The sequence below is a fragment of the Mastomys coucha genome, unplaced genomic scaffold (assembly GCF_008632895.1).
Source record: "Mastomys coucha isolate ucsf_1 unplaced genomic scaffold, UCSF_Mcou_1 pScaffold18, whole genome shotgun sequence".
NCBI lineage: Eukaryota > Metazoa > Chordata > Mammalia > Rodentia > Muridae > Mastomys > Mastomys coucha.
Genome location: NW_022196900.1, coordinates 9,692,804 through 9,714,100, shown reverse-complemented (window position 1 = coordinate 9,714,100; position 21,297 = coordinate 9,692,804). Strand labels below are relative to the sequence as shown.

At 43.6% G+C, this 21,297-nt stretch overlaps 2 protein-coding genes across 5 annotated transcripts in view; both read right to left on the bottom strand.

Annotated features, from left to right (window-relative positions):
* Positions 1-1,382: 1,382 nt before the first annotated feature.
* Positions 1,383-11,660, bottom strand: Cavin4 (caveolae associated protein 4). The gene is made up of 2 exons (XM_031377378.1): positions 10,865-11,660; positions 1,383-3,197 (listed from the first exon to the last, which is right to left on the bottom strand). Exons 1-2 carry the CDS (start codon positions 11,270-11,272, stop codon positions 2,517-2,519), a joined length of 1,089 nt encoding a protein of 362 aa, XP_031233238.1. The 5' UTR covers positions 11,273-11,660; the 3' UTR covers positions 1,383-2,516.
* Positions 11,661-11,764: 104 nt separating this feature from the next.
* Positions 11,765-21,297, bottom strand: part of LOC116095997 (tomoregulin-1) — a 128,575-nt gene continuing 119,042 nt past the window's right edge. For all 4 annotated transcript variants that reach the window (XM_031377377.1, XM_031377369.1, XM_031377367.1 and 1 more), the window contains 2 exons: positions 15,951-16,109; positions 11,765-12,888 (listed from right to left, as the gene is read on the bottom strand). In XM_031377377.1, the coding sequence (XP_031233237.1) occupies positions 12,804-12,888; positions 15,951-16,109 (244 nt within the window). In that variant the 3' untranslated portion in view covers positions 11,765-12,803. The remainder of the gene's footprint in view (positions 12,889-15,950; positions 16,110-21,297) is intronic.

The window sequence follows — 21,297 nt, the reverse complement described above, 5'->3', positions numbered from 1 at the left end:
TTCTTCTAAGTTAGGGATGAACTTGGCCATGGTCTAAGATGGAAGGTACACCTGCCCAACCACTGGCTGAATGTCATCCCCGGAAGGACTGGTACAAGAGATTCTTAATGTAGAATTTAGGGATGTCCTAGACACAAAAAGATGCTGACACATATTCACAACATGGAGGGGAAATCCCAGTAGTGAGAACAAAGCGCAGGATTACAATGAGCTGTCAGCAGTCAGGAACACGAGAAACATTCGGTGGTTCTGGTGCAAAATGTTAGCAAGATGAGGAGCTGGTCAGGTCGTAACTCCTTTCCAGTCAGATTCTAATATAGCTGCAGGGGCAATGCTTTATAAGCTGCCAAGGCTGGATATTAATGAGCCAGTAAACAAAAGCCCTACATATTTGCAGAAAAATATTTTAGACCAAATGAAACAAACTGAAAACAACTACTGTAACTTCTCGATATTCTCCCTACCCTCGGCTTACCACATCTGTGACTTCTCTTTATTCCCTCGAGCCTTGATTTACCATCAGTTAACTCCTTCATTTGCATATTGTGGTTACCATTCGTCATTGGCTAAAAAAAGATTTACAACCACAACACTGGCCTCATATTTTGCAATAACATCATTTCACGTTCAAATTTATTCTTGAACACCTAACCTCCTTCTAAACACATTTATAAAAATGTGTTTGGAATTATTCTTTGAAAGTTTTATTCAATGCTACACATGCTTTAGTTTGCAGTACAAAAGAAGAGCAAGATCCTGTGTAGTGGTGGTACACGCATTTAACCCCAGCACTTGGGAGGCACAAGCAGCTGGGTCTCTATGAGTTAGAGGCCAGCTTGGTCTACAGAGAAAGCTCCAGGACACCCAAGGCCACACAGAGAAACCCTGTCTCAAAAAAACAAGCAAGCAAACAAACCAAAACGGAAGAAGAAGAAGAGGGAGAAAGGGGGAAAGGAGAGGGAGAAGGAGGAAGAGGAGGAAGAGGAGGAGGAAGCAGCAAGAAAAACACATATTCAGGCCGAGAGAAAGGGAAACTATATCGAACTGTATATATAAAGAGAATATAAAGAGAATCCAGGCTCACTCAACTTTACTTGTGATCCTGTTTCAGCTTTCTTGGTGCTGGGGCAGCAGGCATGCACGCCATGCCTGCATATATTTAAGTACTACATGATTATTCCAAATGAAACTAAATGTGAGTAAAAAAAAATTATCAAAACTTCTACCATCTCCTCCAAATCAAGAAAATGACCCAAAGACGTCAGTGTGCTGGAAGCACAGAATTGATCTGATTCTCCTTCAGCAACAAAATCTACTTCTTGACCATCCAGGTGTCAATCTAAAAGCTTAGAGGAACTGGACGGCCTCCAGGTGGCTGTGACAAAGCTTATGGGCACTGTTCTTAGTCCTAAAGGGCTCACTCTGGAAAACAGGCATGTCAGAGGTCATTTCCATGCCCAGCATATCAAGGCAGACCTTAGAAAAGCCACTCGACGGAGCCCCAGACTTCTACCTCATGCTGTGCAAACAAGACCTGCACTTGTCTACCCCACATCCAAATCTAAAGGCAATTAGAGCCAGATTTCCAAGGAATATGTTAGGACGCAGCTAAAAATCCAAGGTTTGGTCTCAGCCGTTAATGAGAAAGCTCCCATCCAAGCATTCATTTTCACTCTTGATTCCGCGAAGACTTGTGAAGAATCACCTCAGTTTCTGCTCAACTCTGGCCTCGGAGCCTGTGCCCAGGGCTTCTTCATAGATGTAACTGTTCGGTTCTGGTTTAGGGGAAGCCAGTGTGGTTCATGTGCTTCTTCTCCACTGGTTGCGTGTCTCGTTCTCACATACTCTGTGACATCCCTTCAGATCTCAAGTCCTCCAAGAAGTATAGGACCAGCAAGCCCTCCCCATTTTTACCGTTGGGAATAAGCAGCAACCAGCCAAGTATCTCACTAGTAATAAAGTTATGTTGCCACAGCTAAATGTTCAAGCCCCAAACTTCTATTTCCTTTCCCTCACACAAGAACTTCATACGCTTCATAAGGCTACTGGTTCACTAATGAATCTCCAGATGTGAACATCTGGATAACACAATGTACTCATTAGCTAGCTACTCCCCTTCGAGACTGGATGTGTTAATCCTGACCCAGACCCAAACCTACAGTTTGCTGGTGAACGATGGGCACAGATTTGTCGTTCCTATGTTACGAGTGACCAATCATCTAACTGACCTGAGCTCTGCAACTATTTTCTCATTGGCCAAGAGCTGCCACAAAAAGGCATGACATAAGGGGGTATGGGTGGGGGGTGCTGTCAGAGTCATATATTCTCAGGGGAATAGAATTCCCAAGGAAATTATAAGAAAATTGTATATAATACATTTCTAGCATCTTTAGAATCTTAAAGGTAAGAAATGAAGCTTTTCAACCATTTGCCTTTCCATGGTATATGAATACAAATTACTACACTATTCAAACTACAACATGATTCCAAGAGATGGATGCTAATACTTAAATCATCTATGAGGACTGCTTTAACTCCAACAGCAGTGACTCATCATCCTCTACTCTCACCTGGGGTTTAAAAGTCACCTTCAAAGGCTCAGGAGTTGGGGGGTCCCCTCCTTCTTGGGGAATGTACCCTACTTTGGTCACCTCCTTTTCTGTTTCACTAAACTCATCAGAGTGGTACTCATGGATGGGCCCCAGAGCCAGGCTACCTGAGATGATGTCCACGCCCATCCCTCTGTCTACCTCCTGACCTTCCACCTTGGGATCCTTCGGTTTCCTAAGGCTCCGAATCTTAAAAGCTTCCTTCGAGGGGGCGGCATTTGAAATCGATTTCTTAAATCTTTCCCCTGACTGCCTCAACCTCTCTCCCGACTGCCTCAACCTCTCTCCTGACTGCCGAAGCCTCTCTCTCCTCTCAGGAGTGACTATCCTAGTTCTAATTCCACTCACTTTCTTGTCAAAATTCTGCCGTGTCTTCTGCATGTTTTCTTTGGAAAATGCCTTCTTAATATGATCAATGTGCTCTTTGCCTGACTTTCTAAACCTGGCAGACCTGCTTTCTTCAACATAATATTCTTCATCTGACGAGAGCTCTATTGGGGGATCGAAGACTTCCTCTGCCTCCTCCTGGTTCTCGGGCAGGCTTCTGTCTTTCACAACAGACAGGGATGTGGGGCAGGGAGTATCCTCCTGAAGGAGAGAAACACAGCGCATGTATGTGAGTGCTTCCTTGTAGCAGGCACCAGCTTTACCTCTAGCCACATCTTACCACCCGCCTCCGTGTTTTTGTCCCCAGCCTGTATTTTTCAGGGTCTCTCTCTCTCCTTGGCCTTTTCCTCACCATATTATATCTTCACTTCTCCACTCCAAAGCTGACAACCTTCTCCATCTAAATATAGCACAGGCACCTCTCAGAAGGAAAAACCCCAAGGTCCATCCGTCATCCTCACCCCTTATACTGCCTTTCCTGCCTTTCTCAGCACCGGTGGCCATCTTGGCAACGCACAAGGTAGAGACCTCAGAAACATTGCCCCAAATACATCCTCACCTTCTCGTCCCACAGTCAACTAATCAACAAGCTTCACAAATAACACTGCAACATACTGAGCTTGCTTCTCCCTCCTCTACCCATACTTTAACTAGGTCCTCTTCACCTCAGGTCTGAACTTAGGCCATCAGTCTCCCCCGATCCCCAATCCCTCTCCTTCCATTATCTGAGAGTTTCCTGAGAAACACTTTTATAAGCAGTTTCGTTATAACCCACGGAAGCCTTCTAAGAGCCCACCAGCGCTTAAGGATTGAGCCTGAACCTTCCAGTATGCTTAGAAAGCTCTGGACCTGACCCTACTTTCCTGATTCTCAAGCCCAGAGACACAAACTATTCTCAAGTTCCTCAAACACAAAAGATTTTGAACCCTCTAATAAAATGCCACCCTATAGCACCCTGGGATATAAAGCCCAGGATAGCTGGGACTTGCCCCAACGTATTTGCAGATGTTCGTGTCACATCTCAGTGCCAAGTAGTTGGACACTAACATTCTACACCTTCGTATACACAGCTGCCTCTATCTTCAATGCCCCTTTACCTTTTCGGCTTTATAAATGATAGCTTTCTTCAAGAATCAATTCAAAGGCCCTAATTTCTCCCAAACAGAGAAGGCCAGGTCAAGAGAGGCTGTAGGGCCAACAGTGAGGACAGAAGTTACTATTCTGACAGGAAGACTTCTCAAGGTTTTGAGGACAGCAGTGACATGATTTGACCCATGCCATGCTGGAGACAAGGCACGTGGATCGGTCAAACAAGGAGAATGACAGGATAGTGGTGACTAAGCAAAGGGAAGGTAGGACGTTTATAGGCAGGGACAGGGGTGAGACGTCTTCCAACTGCAGATCTGCTTTGAAAGTCAGAACCCATAGGACCTGTTGCTGGATCAACAGAGGGAGGAATCTGCCATTAACTGAGACAGTACAGAATGCGCACTGGGTGTGCAGGCAGAGAGGCTGGGCACCTGGGATTCAGGAGGGAGGTAAGGGCTAGAAATAGGCATTCAAGAACCATGATGTACAGATTACATTAAAAGTCATGAAACTTGGGGGGGGGCAGGAATGAAGCCCTGAGAGCCAGCCAAAAGAATGGAAACAGGCAACCTCAGGAGGTAGGAGGTGGGGGGACCCTCTAGAATGTACCAGAGACCAGGGAGGTAAGAGATTCTCAGGACTCAAAGGGAGGGACCTTCGATAAAGTGCTCTACAGTGGGTAGGGGGGACTTGTAGAGTCCACCTTCAGTGGAAGGACAGGGCATCAAGTGGAGGGATGGGGTTGCCATCCCACAGTCAAAAGCTCTGACCCAGAATTGTTCCTATGTGAAAGAACTGCAGGGACAAAAAATGGAGAAGAGCAAGAAAGGAGGTCCAGTGACAGGCCCAAATTGGGATCCATCTCCAGGGGAGGCCCAGGTTCCTGGGACTGTTCCTGATGCTATGGTGTACTTGCAGACAAGAGCCTAGCATGGTTGCCCTCCGAGAGGCCCAACAAGCAGCTGAAAGAGTCAGATGCAGATACTTACACCCAACCAATGGACAGAAGCTGGGGATCCCTATGGTTGAATTGAGGAAAAGTCAGAAGAAGCTGAGGAGGAGGGCAACCCCATAGGAAGACCAGCAGTCTCAACTGACTTGGACCCTTGAGATCTCTCAGATACTGAGCCACCAACCAGGCAGGATACACCAGCTGATATGAGACCCCAGGAAGTGCGGAGGTATGGTGGGATGGGGGTGGGAGGCACGGATATCCAAGGATACCCTCGTGGAGATGGGGCTGCGGGGGAGGTATGGGATTGGGAGCGGTCATGAAACTCTTGCACTAGGGAGATCGCTCAGTTGGTGAAGTGGCACTGCCATATCCACCAAAAATGGCGAGAAGCACAGCTGCTTGACACAATTCCAGCAAAGCTGAGTGGATTGTTACAATCTCTGTCCTTCTGTCTCTAACTTTTAGATTTTAGTCTCTGTGCGTTGAAGTCTTGGGGACTTTCTACTTTATGATTCATTTTATGCCTTTTTCTGAAAAAAAAAAAAAACATGTCTGATTCTTATTAAGAAAATCCTAAAATTAACTTTATCTGGCCACTATTTGGAAGTCTTCCTTTTGCCCTGGAGATCACTGAGCACAGATAAGCACATAGCTAGATGGATGAGGCCATCACTCCAGGAATCTTCTTGGGGCATCTTCCCCTGAGCTAACTCAAACAGTATAATTGGTGCAGGGTAAACAGAGACCACAGACAAATTAACTAGCATGGAGAACAAGTTATAGATTCAAAGTCTCTTTTTATCATAGGCTTAGAGGTCTCTAAAAATGTAGTTTAAAGATAAGGTGGGTCACACAGGGTACATCTCTGGAAGAATATAATTCAGTAAATAGGATAGATTGACTAAAACGTTTCTACTTTATAGTGTAGATGATGAAACATATAGTCAAAGAAGTTATTATAGAATTGGTATTTGCTATTCATAAAAAGACCAGTTAGATACTTTTGTTTGTCTGCAGTGCTTTCAAACAGCAAATACTGCCAACCTAAAAGCAGGCTGTCATATAATAAACGTGTTTGCTTCAGAGGAGACGTCTTTGGATTCTTTAAATTGGAGTTACAGGGATGATGATGATGATGATGATGATATATGTTCTGTTTGTATTTTCTAATTGTGGCTGAACTTGTTACCCTAGACATATAAAGATCAAGCACATACTTTGTACCACTTGGATAATCATTAGTCTGTCTTTGTTCTGTGAAACTTGTATAAATAAAGAAGCACCTTATTGTGTCAGTCAGCTGAGAGATTCCCCTGACAGTGTCGTGGCTCACTCCCTCTCCTAGATGATTCCTTATTTCCTCTACAGGCTACCCTGTCATCAAAGACCCTCCACCACTCCTCTCTGTGCCTGGGGAAAGCTCTGGGAACAGCAGCGAAGAGTTTGCCACACAAGAGAACCTAAGTTCAGTCCCCAGAGCTCACGTAACAAAGGAGAAAAGTTTGGACTCAGTAGGTAGAAAAGGTTTGCCAAGCAAACCTGATGACCTGAATTCAGATCCCACGGCAGGAGAAAATCCGTTCCCCAAAACTGAATGAAACAGAGTGGTGTTTCATTCAAAACTCCTCAGAGGTAAAGGGTATCTCAAAATTCAGAATGAGATTTGACTTTGGGGAAATTATAGACCATTCCCAGGATGACTTCAGGTCAGGTGAATGAAGTTGCCTAGTAAATGAGTCATCTTAAAGCTTTATTCCACTGCCATGGCAGCCCATGAGTATAGCCCCAGTGCTTAGGAGGGCTAGGGGAGGAGGACCACAAGCTCAATACCAGCCTGAACTATACAGTGAGAGACAGACAGAACAGACAGACAGACAGACAGACAGACAGACAGACAGACAGACAGACAGAGAAAGAGAGAGAGACAGAGAAAGAGAGAGACAGAGTCAGAGAGAGAGACAGAGACAGACAGACAGGGAGAGACACAGAGAGACACAGAGAGAGAGAGACAGAGAGACAGACAAGCAGACAGACAGACAGATAGACAGAAAGACAGAGAGACAGACAGACAGACAGGGAGAGAGATAGAGAGACAGACAAGCAGACAAACAGATAGAGAGACAGCAGGGGGGGGGCGGGTGAAGGGCAAAGCCATTAAGAGAAGAGCAGACTCTGCCAAGCGTGTCAGAAGAGAACCAGCTAGAGACAGGCCAGTACAGGGCACAGGTGAAAGATACCAGTGTGCCATTTAGAGGTTATTTCTAAAACACAGCAGGCAAAACTTCAGGAATTATGAGATTTTTAAAAACTAGACCATGAGTTACAATTCTAAATGAAATGTATTGACATTTGAGATTGAGGTTGATTCCACTCAACAGATTCAATAAGTACACAAGAAGGATGTTTGCACATACTCTAAAACGTGACCAGCTTGATACTCAGGAAGGCATCCTCAGAATCTAATTCCTTAACTTAAATGACATTTTTGGCTACCCTCCCTCTCCCCAACAAGAGAGGCAGCGGTGGGCGTCTCATGACTCTCTGATGAATCAGTTAGAGGCAGGGAAGTTATTCCTCTCCCTTCCTGACACCTGTTGTGGGGAGCCGCCTCAGCAAAAGTGTGGGCTGGGCGAGCTTAAGAAGGTATAATTAGAAAAGGAAAGCGCCGAAGGGCATTAGGGTATTACTTGGTAGGTAGAGATCCCCAGAATCCTGCAGTGAAGGCTTCAGACACCAGAAACTGGAATATCACACACCCTTCTCTTCAGACACAGCAGACAGTACAAAATCAGGCAAATGGAAACAAAAGTAGGAAAAGACCTTGCCTGGGAATCTATCACAGCCACTACTACTGTGAGTTAAGGGCAAATGCACTGTACTAATAATGGAAGGTTGATGGGGTAAATTATAGTTGACCTCTGAATACAATTACATTTCTATATCAAAGTCCAAGTGAAATTAGTTTTGTATTGTTTTTGAGACAGGGTCTCACAGAGCTCGGGCATGCCTCAAACTCACAGTATACTGGAATTCCCAATCCCCCTGCCTCAGCCTGGCAATTGACAGGACTCTAGGTTTGTACCAGCACACCTGGTCTAAAGGATTATTTTTACAACAGAATGAATGTTACGGATCAGAGTAAAGTGGAAGTGAATCAGTACCAAAGGAGCACAGATAGGAACATTTGGATACACAGAAGTCCAGCACTAATCACTAGAGGAGGCTGAACACTTCATAAGCACAGACTTGCTTACTAAGTAACTGGAATTATGAGAAGTTCATGCCAGACTCAGGGAGAGGGATCACCAGTGTTCAAAGAGAAACAACATGGGTAAGAACGTCAGACAATTTTTAAATGCCAATGTCCAGAACTTGGCAAAAGCTTAGACGTATACAGCTGTAGAAGATAAGATACCAATAAATATTATCAACGAAAAGATGCCTGGTAAAACTGAAGGAAAAATCTCAAGTGAAAATGAAGATATACCTTAGCAGTCTAGCTCAGTTTCAAATAATTTTAGAAGGGACAATCTTCAAATTACTATGAGAATTAAGGTTAATCTTATCTGCTAAAAATAACCATGTAAATATCATACATATCTATATACATTCTAACCTGGAACAAGTACAGGAATTTGAGTCTCAGGTCCATAGTATGAGACTTCATATTTTCCCTGTAGGCTTAAAAATGATAGCAATTGTTTATTTTGTTTCGTTTTGACAAACTACTGCATAATTTAAACAGCTTAACTGTTCAGAATCTTCAAGATAGTCTATCTTAAAAGAAAAGAGCATTATCATTAACTAGCACCTCTCAGTTTCTTTATGGAACTATAGGATCCAAAGACAGGAGGGAAATACCAGTAAGTTACAGAGAATAGAGACAAATAGGAAAACAGCTATTAAGAAGGAGTCGGGGCGAGAATTACATGAATAGATAGGGCCAGGTGAGATTTCTCTGTTTCCTTGCTGTAGCTTTCTGTGAATCCTGAGGGAATTGCTTTGTATATAGGTCCCCAAGACACATGGGACCCCAAGTGCTCTTCCTGACATCATGCATGCACGTGGAGGGTGAGCACAGAGGCGGCAGCTGACACCCCAGAAGGTGAATGGATCTCTCCTTTGGTCCCATGCCCAACTCACCACTGTCTGCACCAATACTGGAAGGGACACCTGAAATCAGGTGATATTTTTAAGCCTAGAGAAAGGCCTCTAGGAGCCTATAAGAAAAAGGTGATGGGAAAGAATTTTAAAGACACCAGTTTACTCTTCTATCTTCGAAATTCCCTATTTTTTTCCCTAAATAACCTGTGAACTCCTAAAAACAAATCCAAAAATACCACTCGCCCATTCCAGCGTAACTTGAGTCTGGGACACTACTGAATGTGAGTCTGGGACACTACTGAATGCAGAAAGAACGTGAGGGTTGCAGGCCCAATGTTTCCACCAACTGCGTCCATGTTTCATGTTGTGTTTACTCTTCTAGGGTTCTGTGCACACTGATTTCCACTTTTCAAAGTATAGTTCTGTGCGTATGCATGGATAAATATTCCTACACATCCCTGATTTTATGCTAACAACAAACCCTCTGACATGAAATTCGGGGAGTTCATAATACACACTATCAAAAATGTCTTCCAAAACGTTGCGCCAACTAATTCTCCCAAGAGCAGAACAGGAAGGGCAGGTCTTCCCTAACGTTTGCACTTTGGATTTACAGTTCTATAGCAGCCAGGGTTTAAAGAGGTGAGAAAAGAGGCCTGCTGTCACCTGCTTTGTCTTTTCCTATCATCATTCCTTCTTAATGTGACTGAAGAGTCCAACTAGTCCCTTTTAATTTACAAGAGCTTAAGAAACATACTATAGATAATATATGCATTTCCCATGGGGTTTTAAAAAAAATTATTGAGAAGTTAAAGGAACTTAGCAACAAAAGGGGGGGGGGACTTTTCAATTGAGTAAGGAATTATCTATGGGACTTCTGTGTCTGTATTATCGTAAGAATAATATTAAAACATAAAACTTAAGGGGGAGCTGTGACTTATGTCTATAATCCTAGCACTTAGGAGGCTGGGGCCAGATGAGCAACATATGCTGAGACCAGTCGGGACTATTACATAGTGAGGGTTAGAGCACCATGAGCTACAGGCTGGACTGTCTTACAAAACCAGTCAACATTTTAAAAACAAATAATGGCCCAATTATTCATTTGGAAACAGGTAACTTTTCTTACTGTGAATAATACAAAAATATTCCAAAGGACAAATTATATTCAGAATTTTTGATTTACTGGCTGGGTTCTTAGTAAGAATGAAACTATGACTGCCAGAGTACTGGCTCTTAATTTGTTTTCTTTTAGGGGGCTCCTGTAAATCAAACACAAGCCTCAGCGACATGAGCAAGTGTTCTACCCCTGAACTGCATCCTCTGACCCTCCAGGTTTCTTCTTTTATGTAGCAAAGATAGTCCTTAAACTTGAGATTTTTTAGGGCCCTTTTGGTTCCAACATTCTAAAGTCTACTGGGTCGCTATGTTTAATAGGGCTCAAATGCTGAAAGAACCTGACAACATTGAGTTTCAAAGGCAAGAAATAGCCTGAGCCACAAGCCACGGTTCACATTCCATGACCAGTAAGAAGTCTGACCCATGGGCAACAGACAGCAGCAATGGTTAGAAATGGCTCTGTCTCCCGAGGTGACTACTCGGTGAGCTCAGTACATTCCCATATACCATAGCTGAGATGTGACACTGGAAACCCCTGGGACTCGATGGCAAAGGATGAAAGGGATTATGGTCATTGAGCTGACCCCACGTGCAAGCTTACCTGGAAGATTACCACTCGGAATTTGTTTTTCTTTATTATTTCTTCTTGCTTGGTTTCGACTTTGGTCACATGAACCTGTTGCTTCTCTACCCGGGCCTTCACATCTTTAATGTGAGCGCTGACTTTCCGGGTCTTCTCAAACAGCTTGTTGACAATGTAGCCGGTATTGCTGTGTGACTGTGAGAGCTTCAGCAGGTCAATCTGGACAGACTTGATCGCGTTTCCCATCTCTCTGTGTCTCTCCTCGATTCTCTTCTGGCTGGCCTGCACACTGTCCACGACAGTGGCCACCCTGTCCAGCACAGTCACAATCGTGAGAGCTGCGTCTTGGTCTTCATCTTCAGTCACACTTGACAACCGATTCTGGTGGATTTTACCAGCATTTGAAGCAGATCCATTGTGTTCCATTTTACTTTTTTCTTAGCAGAAGATGTCCTACGGCAATCAGTGCCTACGCTCGGGGTCAAAAGTCGGCTCGGTAGCAGGCAACGGAGCTGCTTTAAAGGGCTGAAAACCGCACCCTGGAGAGTGGTCAAGTATTTATAACTACAAGTGCCCATACGTGACTGCCCTGCAACATGAGCCCTTGCTAAGCACCGGGGCCGGTTCCAAACATGCTTGCCGACTGACTAAGGACCTCAAATAAGTCTGTGTGGGTGGAAGGGGAAAGCTGTCTGAGGAAGCTCACTAAAGCCACTTTGTTACTCATACTAAGCCTGCAGGCCAAGGAGCTCCAAACACTGAACAAAGTTTTTCTCTTTGGATCATTTCAAGCGATAGTTTGTAAGAGGAAAGAGAATTCTGAACCGCAATCTTCCTGTCCCATGAATTTTACCTATTGTGAGTACTAACAGACCAATATCAAAGAATATAGTAAATAAGCACACAAAGCAGGCCAGATAGTGAAAACATTATATTATACATGCTTTTCCAAATCAAATCATTAAAATTAATATTTAAGTTTAAACATAGTCTTTAAATTCTACATGCATACTTTGGACTGTCTAAACTACACGTTAAACACCTCGATACATTCTACTCACAGTTCAGACTTTGAAACACCAACAATCTATTAATAGAGCTACTGCAGGACAGATTTGAATTAGAGGTCTTAGGTCATTTTTAAGCTCACTTTCAGAGCACCAATCATTAACAATTATTTCTGCATTGTATTCACAAACACTGATACAATTTGTACATTTATATTAAAACAAATACAATGTTTAAAAATGAACGTGTATTAAAGTAGTTTAACTGATACTGTAGGTTTTATTCCAATCTGCTCATTAAACACTCTATCTTGGCAATATCTAAATCTATTTTCAGTGATCTGTTCCACCATTAATTCCCAGGTACCTTTTAAAATTATTAGGATTATTTCTTCAAAGAGAGAAATCGTCAATTCCAGTTCGTACTGCTTATAAATATGTTACATCTAACACACACACAGCTTTGCAGCTCATGCAATGGGGGCATGTCTAAAAAAATCAGGTACTAAATCTCAAAAACATTTAAATATCTATTTAAACACAGTGTCCTCTAGATTTTATTTTTGTAAGAAAAGTAATCTGTAAACATCTTTACTTTTAGTTCATGCTTTGTCATTTGCTGTGGTCATTGGGGAAGAAGTATGACTTTATAACCTCCGGGAAGTGGGTCCATCCGTCTCTGCAAAAATATTACATTCCATGGATAAAGAGCAAGTCTTAGTATTACCATGTGTTACAAATTCGTGAAGCCAATTTCTGTATTTAAAAACATAAAACAGAGACTACTAAACAGTCAAAAACTGTTGTAGCTAAATATTCTAAATACGAGCCGACAGTACTACACTAAAAATGTCCAAAAATAAGGCCTCTGAAATAAATATTTCCATTCTTTAAAAAAAGACATAATAAATGTACATCACGTGGTCAGTGCGCATATAAAAGTGAGCAGCTCAAACCATTCGGGATGAAGTGTCTGAAGTAAAATGGCCTAGGTTTTGCTTCTGCCTTCGGCCTCTATTGTTCTTGGGGCATTTCCTGTTGTAGGAAAATACAGAAATTAAAAAACAAAATCAGTTAAGGATGTTTAAACAATGTCAAAGTAATACACAGTTCATACACTGCACCCCGTTAGAAAAGGAAGTAAGAGACTTAGTTCAGGAAGGCAATATGACTGGTTGTTCTTTGCTAGAGCTGGAGTTGGGAGGGGCCACACACGGCTGATCGAGGGCCTGCCTCTCTGGCCTGGTAACACCTCAGTTCCCGTGACTGATCACTGTGACAGTGGAAAAGATGCTGATCTGAGTACTTTTCCTGAGCATTATCACAGTGCCAAGAGGACAGGAAAAGCTTCACTGGCGGAGACCAAGTTGCACCGCACTGATGATTTCAGACAGGATGCGCTCAAGTCCTCGGAGTCAAGCAGAGCTGGAGTACACCTAGCTGCAGCGTGCCACAGAACTGCCCTGGAGACTGGGCCCCTACAGGTGAGGGATTCCTGGTCCCTGATCTTATATTTCAGTAAAGGTGGCCCTCATTAGGACAAATCTCAGGACAGTGTGATCAACAGACTGCATGATCAGCTCTTGCAAGGGAATGTGAAAATGCATAGTAAAACACTGAGATGAATTCTCACCATTTTGAGTTTGGACCCTACGGTTAGTAATGACCGCCTAGTATCAGCAGTAGCCATCTGTGCAAACTCGGTGCTCCTTCGTGGAAACAGTGTCATTACAAGACCATTTCCACTGCATTTGCCCTAATACCACACGTTTCCATTCAGTTTCAAAGAGGGCTGCTTTGCCTTAACTTAAAAGCCTTAACGACAATGTTTCTGGTGGTTTCAATGGATTTTCTTTCACTAATCCTTATAAATATAGTCTGATGTAGCAAGGCTGGGATCATATCCATTCCATAATGAGGGAGCTGGCTGACGGGCCAAGCAATTGGCTTCAACTGCCACTAACCCACCATGACCGGGAGGAATTCCAAGTTCCCGGGACCAGGCCTTTTTCTTCTATACAGTAGAGTTTGGCTGTGACATGTTCAAAGTCCCTGCCAAGCTGCCATTCTAAGAGTCTGAAAAAATAAAAGATTCCAAGCATAAAAGAAGAAAACATGACTCACAGATAAGTGGGGTGGTAGGAACATCTATCTAAAGGAAGATTCCTCACAAGAAACAGCCATCAAGGATGTACAGCTGTCCCCTAATGGACTACATGGGAGAGGCGTGCCTTAAAAATTAAATGGTGTGGCCCAAGAACAGAATCACAAGATTCCACATACAAGACAGTGAGCTATTCAGGAGCTGGGGTGGGGAAAGGCTGTGTTTCTTATATGGCAGTAAATGTGGCCATAACGGGGCACAAATGTCAGGACAGTATAATTACTCTTCCTACCACACGGGGCTTTCCTCTACTAATGCCCTAAATGTTTCTCCTCTTATCACACATCTGCCCCAATCCAAACATCTGCACATGACCGTTAACAGGGTTCAGACACACCTAACCTTGACAACATCAAGTTTGGTTTCTGTCCCCACGCAACGGTCATACCTGGCTGACCTAATCCCCACACAACTCACCATGGCCCTGCCATGGTTCAGCACAAAGAGGAATGGCTGAAGGATCGAACAGCACTCAGTGCAAACCCAGGCACGTCCCCGTGCTAGCTGAATAACCACAGGCATAACCGCAAGGTGGTTAACCTCTGAGCCTGTGTGAGACGGCCACGGCCCTGAGGCTGTGAAGCGCTTTTCCCATCTTCCTTTCCTGCTGTCATAGATGGTTATGGCATTCTGTCCCAGCTCGGATCTACTGCCCAATTTTATGCTCAGCCGTCTTGCCGAAAGGCAGATCATCTGTTGTATGGAATAAAGCATGCTGACTTTAGTGCCTAAACTTCATGAAGAATATCAGCCACTCGGGGAACATTTTCCCACCATTTCTAGATTTACCATCTTGCCTCCAGGGTGCTGGGGCTACTTGAAGGTCTTTTCCCAGGCCTTGGATAGATGGCCTATCAATCCAATCAGCTTGTCAATATCTGTTTCATATGCTACAAGTCTCTGCCCCAAGCCCTGCCCTGCAAAAGGCAGGAGAATACAAAAGATAATGTTCATGGAACATGAGAACCAAACCTTAAAGGAGGTAGGAAGAGGTGAGGAAGAAGCAAGGAGAGAAGATGGAAGGGCAAGATACTCTGTTCTGGCTTTTCCAGTTCAGTCTGACATGTTTCTACTCCACTTGAAACTTCCATTGTCAACTGTGCTGCAAATAAGTCTTTTAACATATGATGAATGCTTTTTTTAACATTCAGAACGCGCGCGTGTGTGTGTGTGTGTGTGTGTGTGTGTGTGTGTGTGTGTGTGTGTGTAGGTCAGAGGACAACTATGAGGAGTTGGTTATCTCCTTCGACCATGTGGGTCCTAGGGATGAAACTGAGATCATCAGGCTTGGTGAAAGGAGCCTTTACCCACTAGTCATCTTACTGGGCCCTGGGTTTTATTTTTAACACAGCATTTTAAAGCCTTTGACTTACTAACATGGCATTTTAAAGCATTTTACTTACCATTTTTCTAGAATAGAAAGCAATGTTAAGTCAATGATGCAGTCAGAAAAGGTTATCTTTAAAGCTGATGGCTCCTTCTTTCTTACTACACTTACTACATTCTCAGAATATATAATACATCACAGTTCTGCAAGGCTTAAAGCACTGCTGAAATTGTCATGCTCTTCTGTGAATGTACAGAAACTTCCAGAAACTCTGCTACAACCACTTTCCCTGAAGTCAGCACTCACAGGACACAGCTCTAAGACCCCTAGCCTCCTTGACTGCATGGACTGTTCCCAGACCTCCTCTGCCTGTAACTCAGATACGTCTCTAACTCTGGAAATGAGTCCCTACACATACTCTAAATGAGCAAGACAGGAGAAGTCAGATCCATGTGGAAATTCTGTCTAGTGAGCCAGACAGTAGAATTGTGCCTGATGGAGTAGCAGGCATAAGGGCCCTAGCACAGTAAAAATGCTTTAAGGGTTTTCTCTGATTTACAACTATCAATGTCGAGTTTAAAGAACACATTCTATGCCATTACCTACCTTGTTATGCACATGACAATTGCTACTATGATGGCAATCTGTACTGCTCCAATAATGGCTGCGATAAGAACGTGGGTGAGCTTCTGCCTACTTGGTACTACATAGAGAATACTAAAGTCCGTCTTCTCACAGTGCTGTCCAGTGTAACCAGATTCGCATCTGCAAGGGGGGAAAGGTGGTCTCTGTAAGAATTACATTTAATATACTATTTTTACTCTTTGAGACTTTCATACGTTTCATACAATGTATTTTGATCATGCTCACTCTCCCCAATTCTTCCCCCTAAATTCTAGATTTACCCCCCAAACCCCTCCCAACCTCAAGTCCTTCTTTCTTTTTTCTTAAAAATCCATTTGGTTTAATTTGTGCTGCCCATACACAGGATCAACTTACCGGAGACTATGTACCCCTAAAGAGAGAGATTCTCCCTCCCCTATAGCCATCAGTGTCAATAGTGCTCAGTTAGGGGTGGCGGCTCATGAGTCCTCCCCTCTCTATGCTGGACTGTCAACTGGACTGATCTTCTGCAGGTCTTGTGCAGGGAGCCACAGCTGCTGAGAGTTCACAGTGCAATGGACCCACTATGTGCAGAGGGCACTGTCCACTCCAGTGTTCAGCAACCTCCGACTCGTGCCATCTTTCCACCCTCTCTTACATAATGCTCCTTGAGCCCTGGGGAAGGGGGAGTCATTCAGATGTCTCACTTATGGCTGAACACACCACAGAAACATGAGTACCTGAGGGGGTTTTCTTGTTTTTTGTTTTTGTGTGTTTGCCTGTTTGTTTCTTTGAGACAACGTCTCATTAAGTACCCTAAGCTGGCCTAGAACCAGCTCCCAGGAGCTGAGATATTAGTGTGCATTGCCACACCCGAAAGAAATTAATTTCTTATATTGTCATGTTTTTAAGTTAAAATACAAAAGAACAACAACACCTAAACAGGAGTAGAAAGAAATTTCTTCCCTGCCATAGGGGAAATGCGTGTCTTTTCATGTCTGTTCTGAGTGGGGATAACCTCATCCATACACATCGGACCGCTTCTGAAGTTACGAAATTATCTTTATCACCATCATTTAAACTAGAATCACAGCCGTGTAAGAACTAGCTTATCCATTCTGAGACGCATCTGTTGTCTCCAGATTTCACACTGAGAAAATGGATAAAGTAAGAACCCAATGAAAATGCCCTTCTCCATTTAGACCTATTCTTTAGCATACATGCCTGGGAATACAATTACTGAATAAAAATGAGGAAACATTTTCAATTCTATGGACACAGCACCAAATTATACTCAAGACACTCTTCAGTGAGAATAGCATAAACACTTAATATGCAGGGGAGATGAAATTAAGTTATTAAACAAACAGTGCAAAGCAGCCAAGTGGATACTAACCTTACAAACTATCTAATAAAGGTAAATATAAAGGCACTATCATCAGCCGGTGATGATCGTCTGATAGGGAAACAGGATATTCATCAGAAGAAAGACTCCTGTTTTAAGCTGACAGGACTGAAAGCATTGCCAGGTGAGAGCACCGTGTGTGCTCACTGAACATCTGTGTGTGCACTCACGGCTGTCCCACACTTGGTTATGAAAGCTTTTAAAGCAGCATTATTGTAAAATGCAAACAACAACAGAAAAGAAACCTGGGTGCAGGGTAACAGGGGAGGCCAGGATGACATGAGCTTGGATACTCTCTAGGGCTGAGGATGCCAAGAAGATCTACACTTAGTTCTCAACCTCAGAAAATTCAAAAGAGCCAGACAATCAAACAGAGAGAGGCCAGAAGTAAAGCATACACCTGTGGTTGGTTACCCTGTTTGACTGACGGACGAGGTGTTAGGGTGAGCCAGTGGAAAAGCAACAGTGTCTTCAAACATGATGATGAAAGACTGGGGTACACGCAATGAAGCTGAGCCTCTTCCTTGCAACCCCCAAAGTAATCAGAGGTTAGTTTTGTCAACTTGACAGAAAGTAGGTGGATGGAACCTCAACTGAGGAAGTGCCTCCATCAGACTGGCGTGTAGGCACGATGCGTGGCTTTTGTTTTTTTAATGGCTGATCAATGTGCGAGCCTAGCCCACTGTAGGCAGTACCATTCTCGGGCAAGTAGGCCTGCGGGGTACAAGAAAAGTTGCTGAACACGAATCTGAAAGCCAGCCAGTAAGCAATGTTCCCCCATGGCTTCTGCTTCAGATCCTGCCTCTAGGTTCCGCCTTGATTTCCCTCAAGGAAGGACTGTGACATTTACAAGTCTAAAACGAGATGAATCTCTTCCTTCCCAAATTGCTTTTGGTCAGGGTGCTTTTATCATAGCAATGGAAAGCAAACTAAGACAACGGGTCACATATCCGAATGCAGGAGCTAAATAAAGAAGCTCTTAGAAAACAAGCAAGCATACAAGGTTTCACAACCCCCCCAATAGGGCAATAATTTCTTAGACATGACACCGAAACAAAAACCTAAAAAGATAAACTGGGATAAATCAAAATTAAGATCCTCATGGTTACGGGCATTATCAAAGTGAAAAGGCGGCCTACACAATGGAAAAAAGACAACTGCAAATTATGGATTTGACAGGAGACTTGTACTCATAACCCATAAAACACAAGTAAGTGGCTGAGGAGACAGAGAGTCGGCTGTAGCTACATAAACCTGATGATCCAAGTTTGATCCCTGAGGGAAAAGACAGATGCAATGGTTCACATCTATAATCTGTCATACAAGGAGATGGAGAAATGAAGGGATAGGGAGTGGGGTGTGGGGTGGAGACTGAACTGTCCAGAAGCTGGCCTGGAATACACAGCACAGGAACAGAAGAAACAAGAGAGCCTCACAAGGTAGAAGGTGAGAACTGACTCCCTCCCACAGGTGGTCTGCTAACCTCCGCAGGCACTCTCTCACATACACAAACACACACATGCACAGTCACACGTGTGCACGCGCGCACACACACATTATCTTTAAAATAATCACATAAAAGGTAATTTAAAACTCACATCCTAAAAAAAAAATCACCCACTAATTAAAAAATGGGCAGAGGATCTGAACTCCATTTTCCAGAGAAGATATACAATTGGCCAAAAAGAGAGTCAAATATGGTGGCACATACCTGAAATCCTGAGTGTTGACTCAGGATGCGGAGACAAGGGGATTTCAAGTTCAACGACTACCTGTGAAACACAAGAACCTGCCCCCAAACCAGACAAACAAACAAAAAACAAGCACACACCCTGGACTAGCACCATACATCCCAAACCAAGCACACACAGAGGGCTAACACCACACACCCAAAGCCCTGCCTAGATCAGAAAGTAAGGTGACTACACACGCTAGTGAAGACCTTGCAGAAGACAAGAAATGGGAAGGATGCTTTGAAAGCAGACTTGCCGTCCTTGAAAAGTTAAGCAGGGTTAGCATTGGACCCAGTAATTACACTAAGCATTTACCCAAGTAAATCAGAGCATGTGTCCACACATAAACACAAGTGCTCAGGGAAGCTGCACTCAGAACAGTCAAAATGTGTATAGAAGCCCAGTGTTCATCAGCTGACAGAGGGAGGTAACCATGGGATCCAAGTTCCTCAGCTCTAAGAAGAAACCAAGTGCAGACAGACAGCTATAATACTCATGTCTTAGAAACAGCTTTCCAGGTGACAGAGGCCAGGCGAGGAAGACCACACTAGACCATTCCATTTATGTAAAATGTGCAGAGTAGGCCTGGATACGTGGCTAGGCTGACAAAGCACTTGGCTTGAATCCATGAGGTCCTGGGTTTGCTTCTCAGTATCATCTATACTGGGCATTTGTGGAGCATACCTGTCTTCCCTACACTCAGTCAGTGGAGGCAGGAAGACCAAGAGTTCAAAGTCAACCTCTATGATATAGTGACTGTAAGACCAGCCTAGGCTACGTAAAACCTTGTCTCGAGACAGAATAAGAAAATATCTAGAATGGGTGACTTGTAGAGACAGAAAATCAAATTTCCCAGGGTTCAGGCCAATAGGAAGATTTGACAGCAATGAGAAAAGGACACAAGATTTCAAAAATGTGCTAAAACTGATTGTGGTGGTACTATATTGACACCATTGGATTGGAAAGGAGGGAAAGAGAGGAAGAGGAGGAGGGAAGAGAAAGGAGAGGAGGAGAGAGAGGCGGGGGGAGACTAGGGGAGGGACACAGGAGAAGGAAAGAGAACTGACACGAAAAGCAATCTCCATAAAATAAAATCAAACAAGTCATTTCAAAGGAGCCGCTCCTCCTGTTATTAAACTCCAGGGAACTTCCCTTCTCTGGTCCTCATTTAAAGGGGCACCTTCTAATACGGAGAATAATGTTCTCAACAACATAGCAGCAGTAAATCCAACACTATAATGAAGACCCATGGGACTTTTAAAATAATGTCCTTCATGGTAGGCTAATGGCTCAAAGTCAGAGCTCAGTAAAATCAAAACAGCTCCACAGAGAGCTATAACAATACTCGAGATGTGTAGCTCCCAGACAGACCGGCTTAATTCAAAGATTAAAATCAGAATATCAAAAAGGACCTTTAGATCACATATCCTTCAAGTCATCCCCTTGGATATTACTTTCCACAACTGACTTTAATAGTCTTCAAACATCTAGAGTATGAAGTTCTAAGTTGCCGCTGTCTCTTGTGTTACTAAAGGCAGATCCAGGGGTTCAGCCCACCTGGAATCTCATTCACTCTCGAAGTTTCACACACAGATTCATTCACTCATCCACTTAGGACATTTACTGAGAGCCTGCTGGGTTTCACGTATGAATGCAGGAAGCATTCAGAAAAACAAGGCAACAAAAGCGTGGAATCCCAGGCTATGGAGATGGGTCAAGGAGTAAAGTTCTCGGCATGCAAGTGTGAGAACCTGAGTTCAGATCCCCGGTATGCAGGTAAAGCCAGATGCAGTGGCCTGTGTCTCTCAGAGAGCCTCTGGAGACAGAGACAACAACGTCCCAAAAGCTACAGGCCAGCTAGCTTCGTCTACACAGTAGTGACAATAAGGACCTTGAAGTTTCAAGGGAAATAAAATGGTGAAGATGAATGAAGGAGACCTAAGGTTTTCCTCTGACTTCCACACACGACCAAAGCCTGCATGGGCCAGCAGTGCCACATACACACACACACACACACACACACACACACACACAAATAGTTTTTAAAGTTTTATTTTTGAAGAGAGCTTATCCTCTAGTGGAAGCCCAAAGGCATAGCAAGCATAAGCAAACTAAATGGTTATGATAAAAGGAGTGTGTGTGTGTGTGTGTGTGTGCTTGTGTGTGCGTGCGTGTGCGTGCGTGTGTGCGCGCGTGTGTGTGTGTGCGTGTG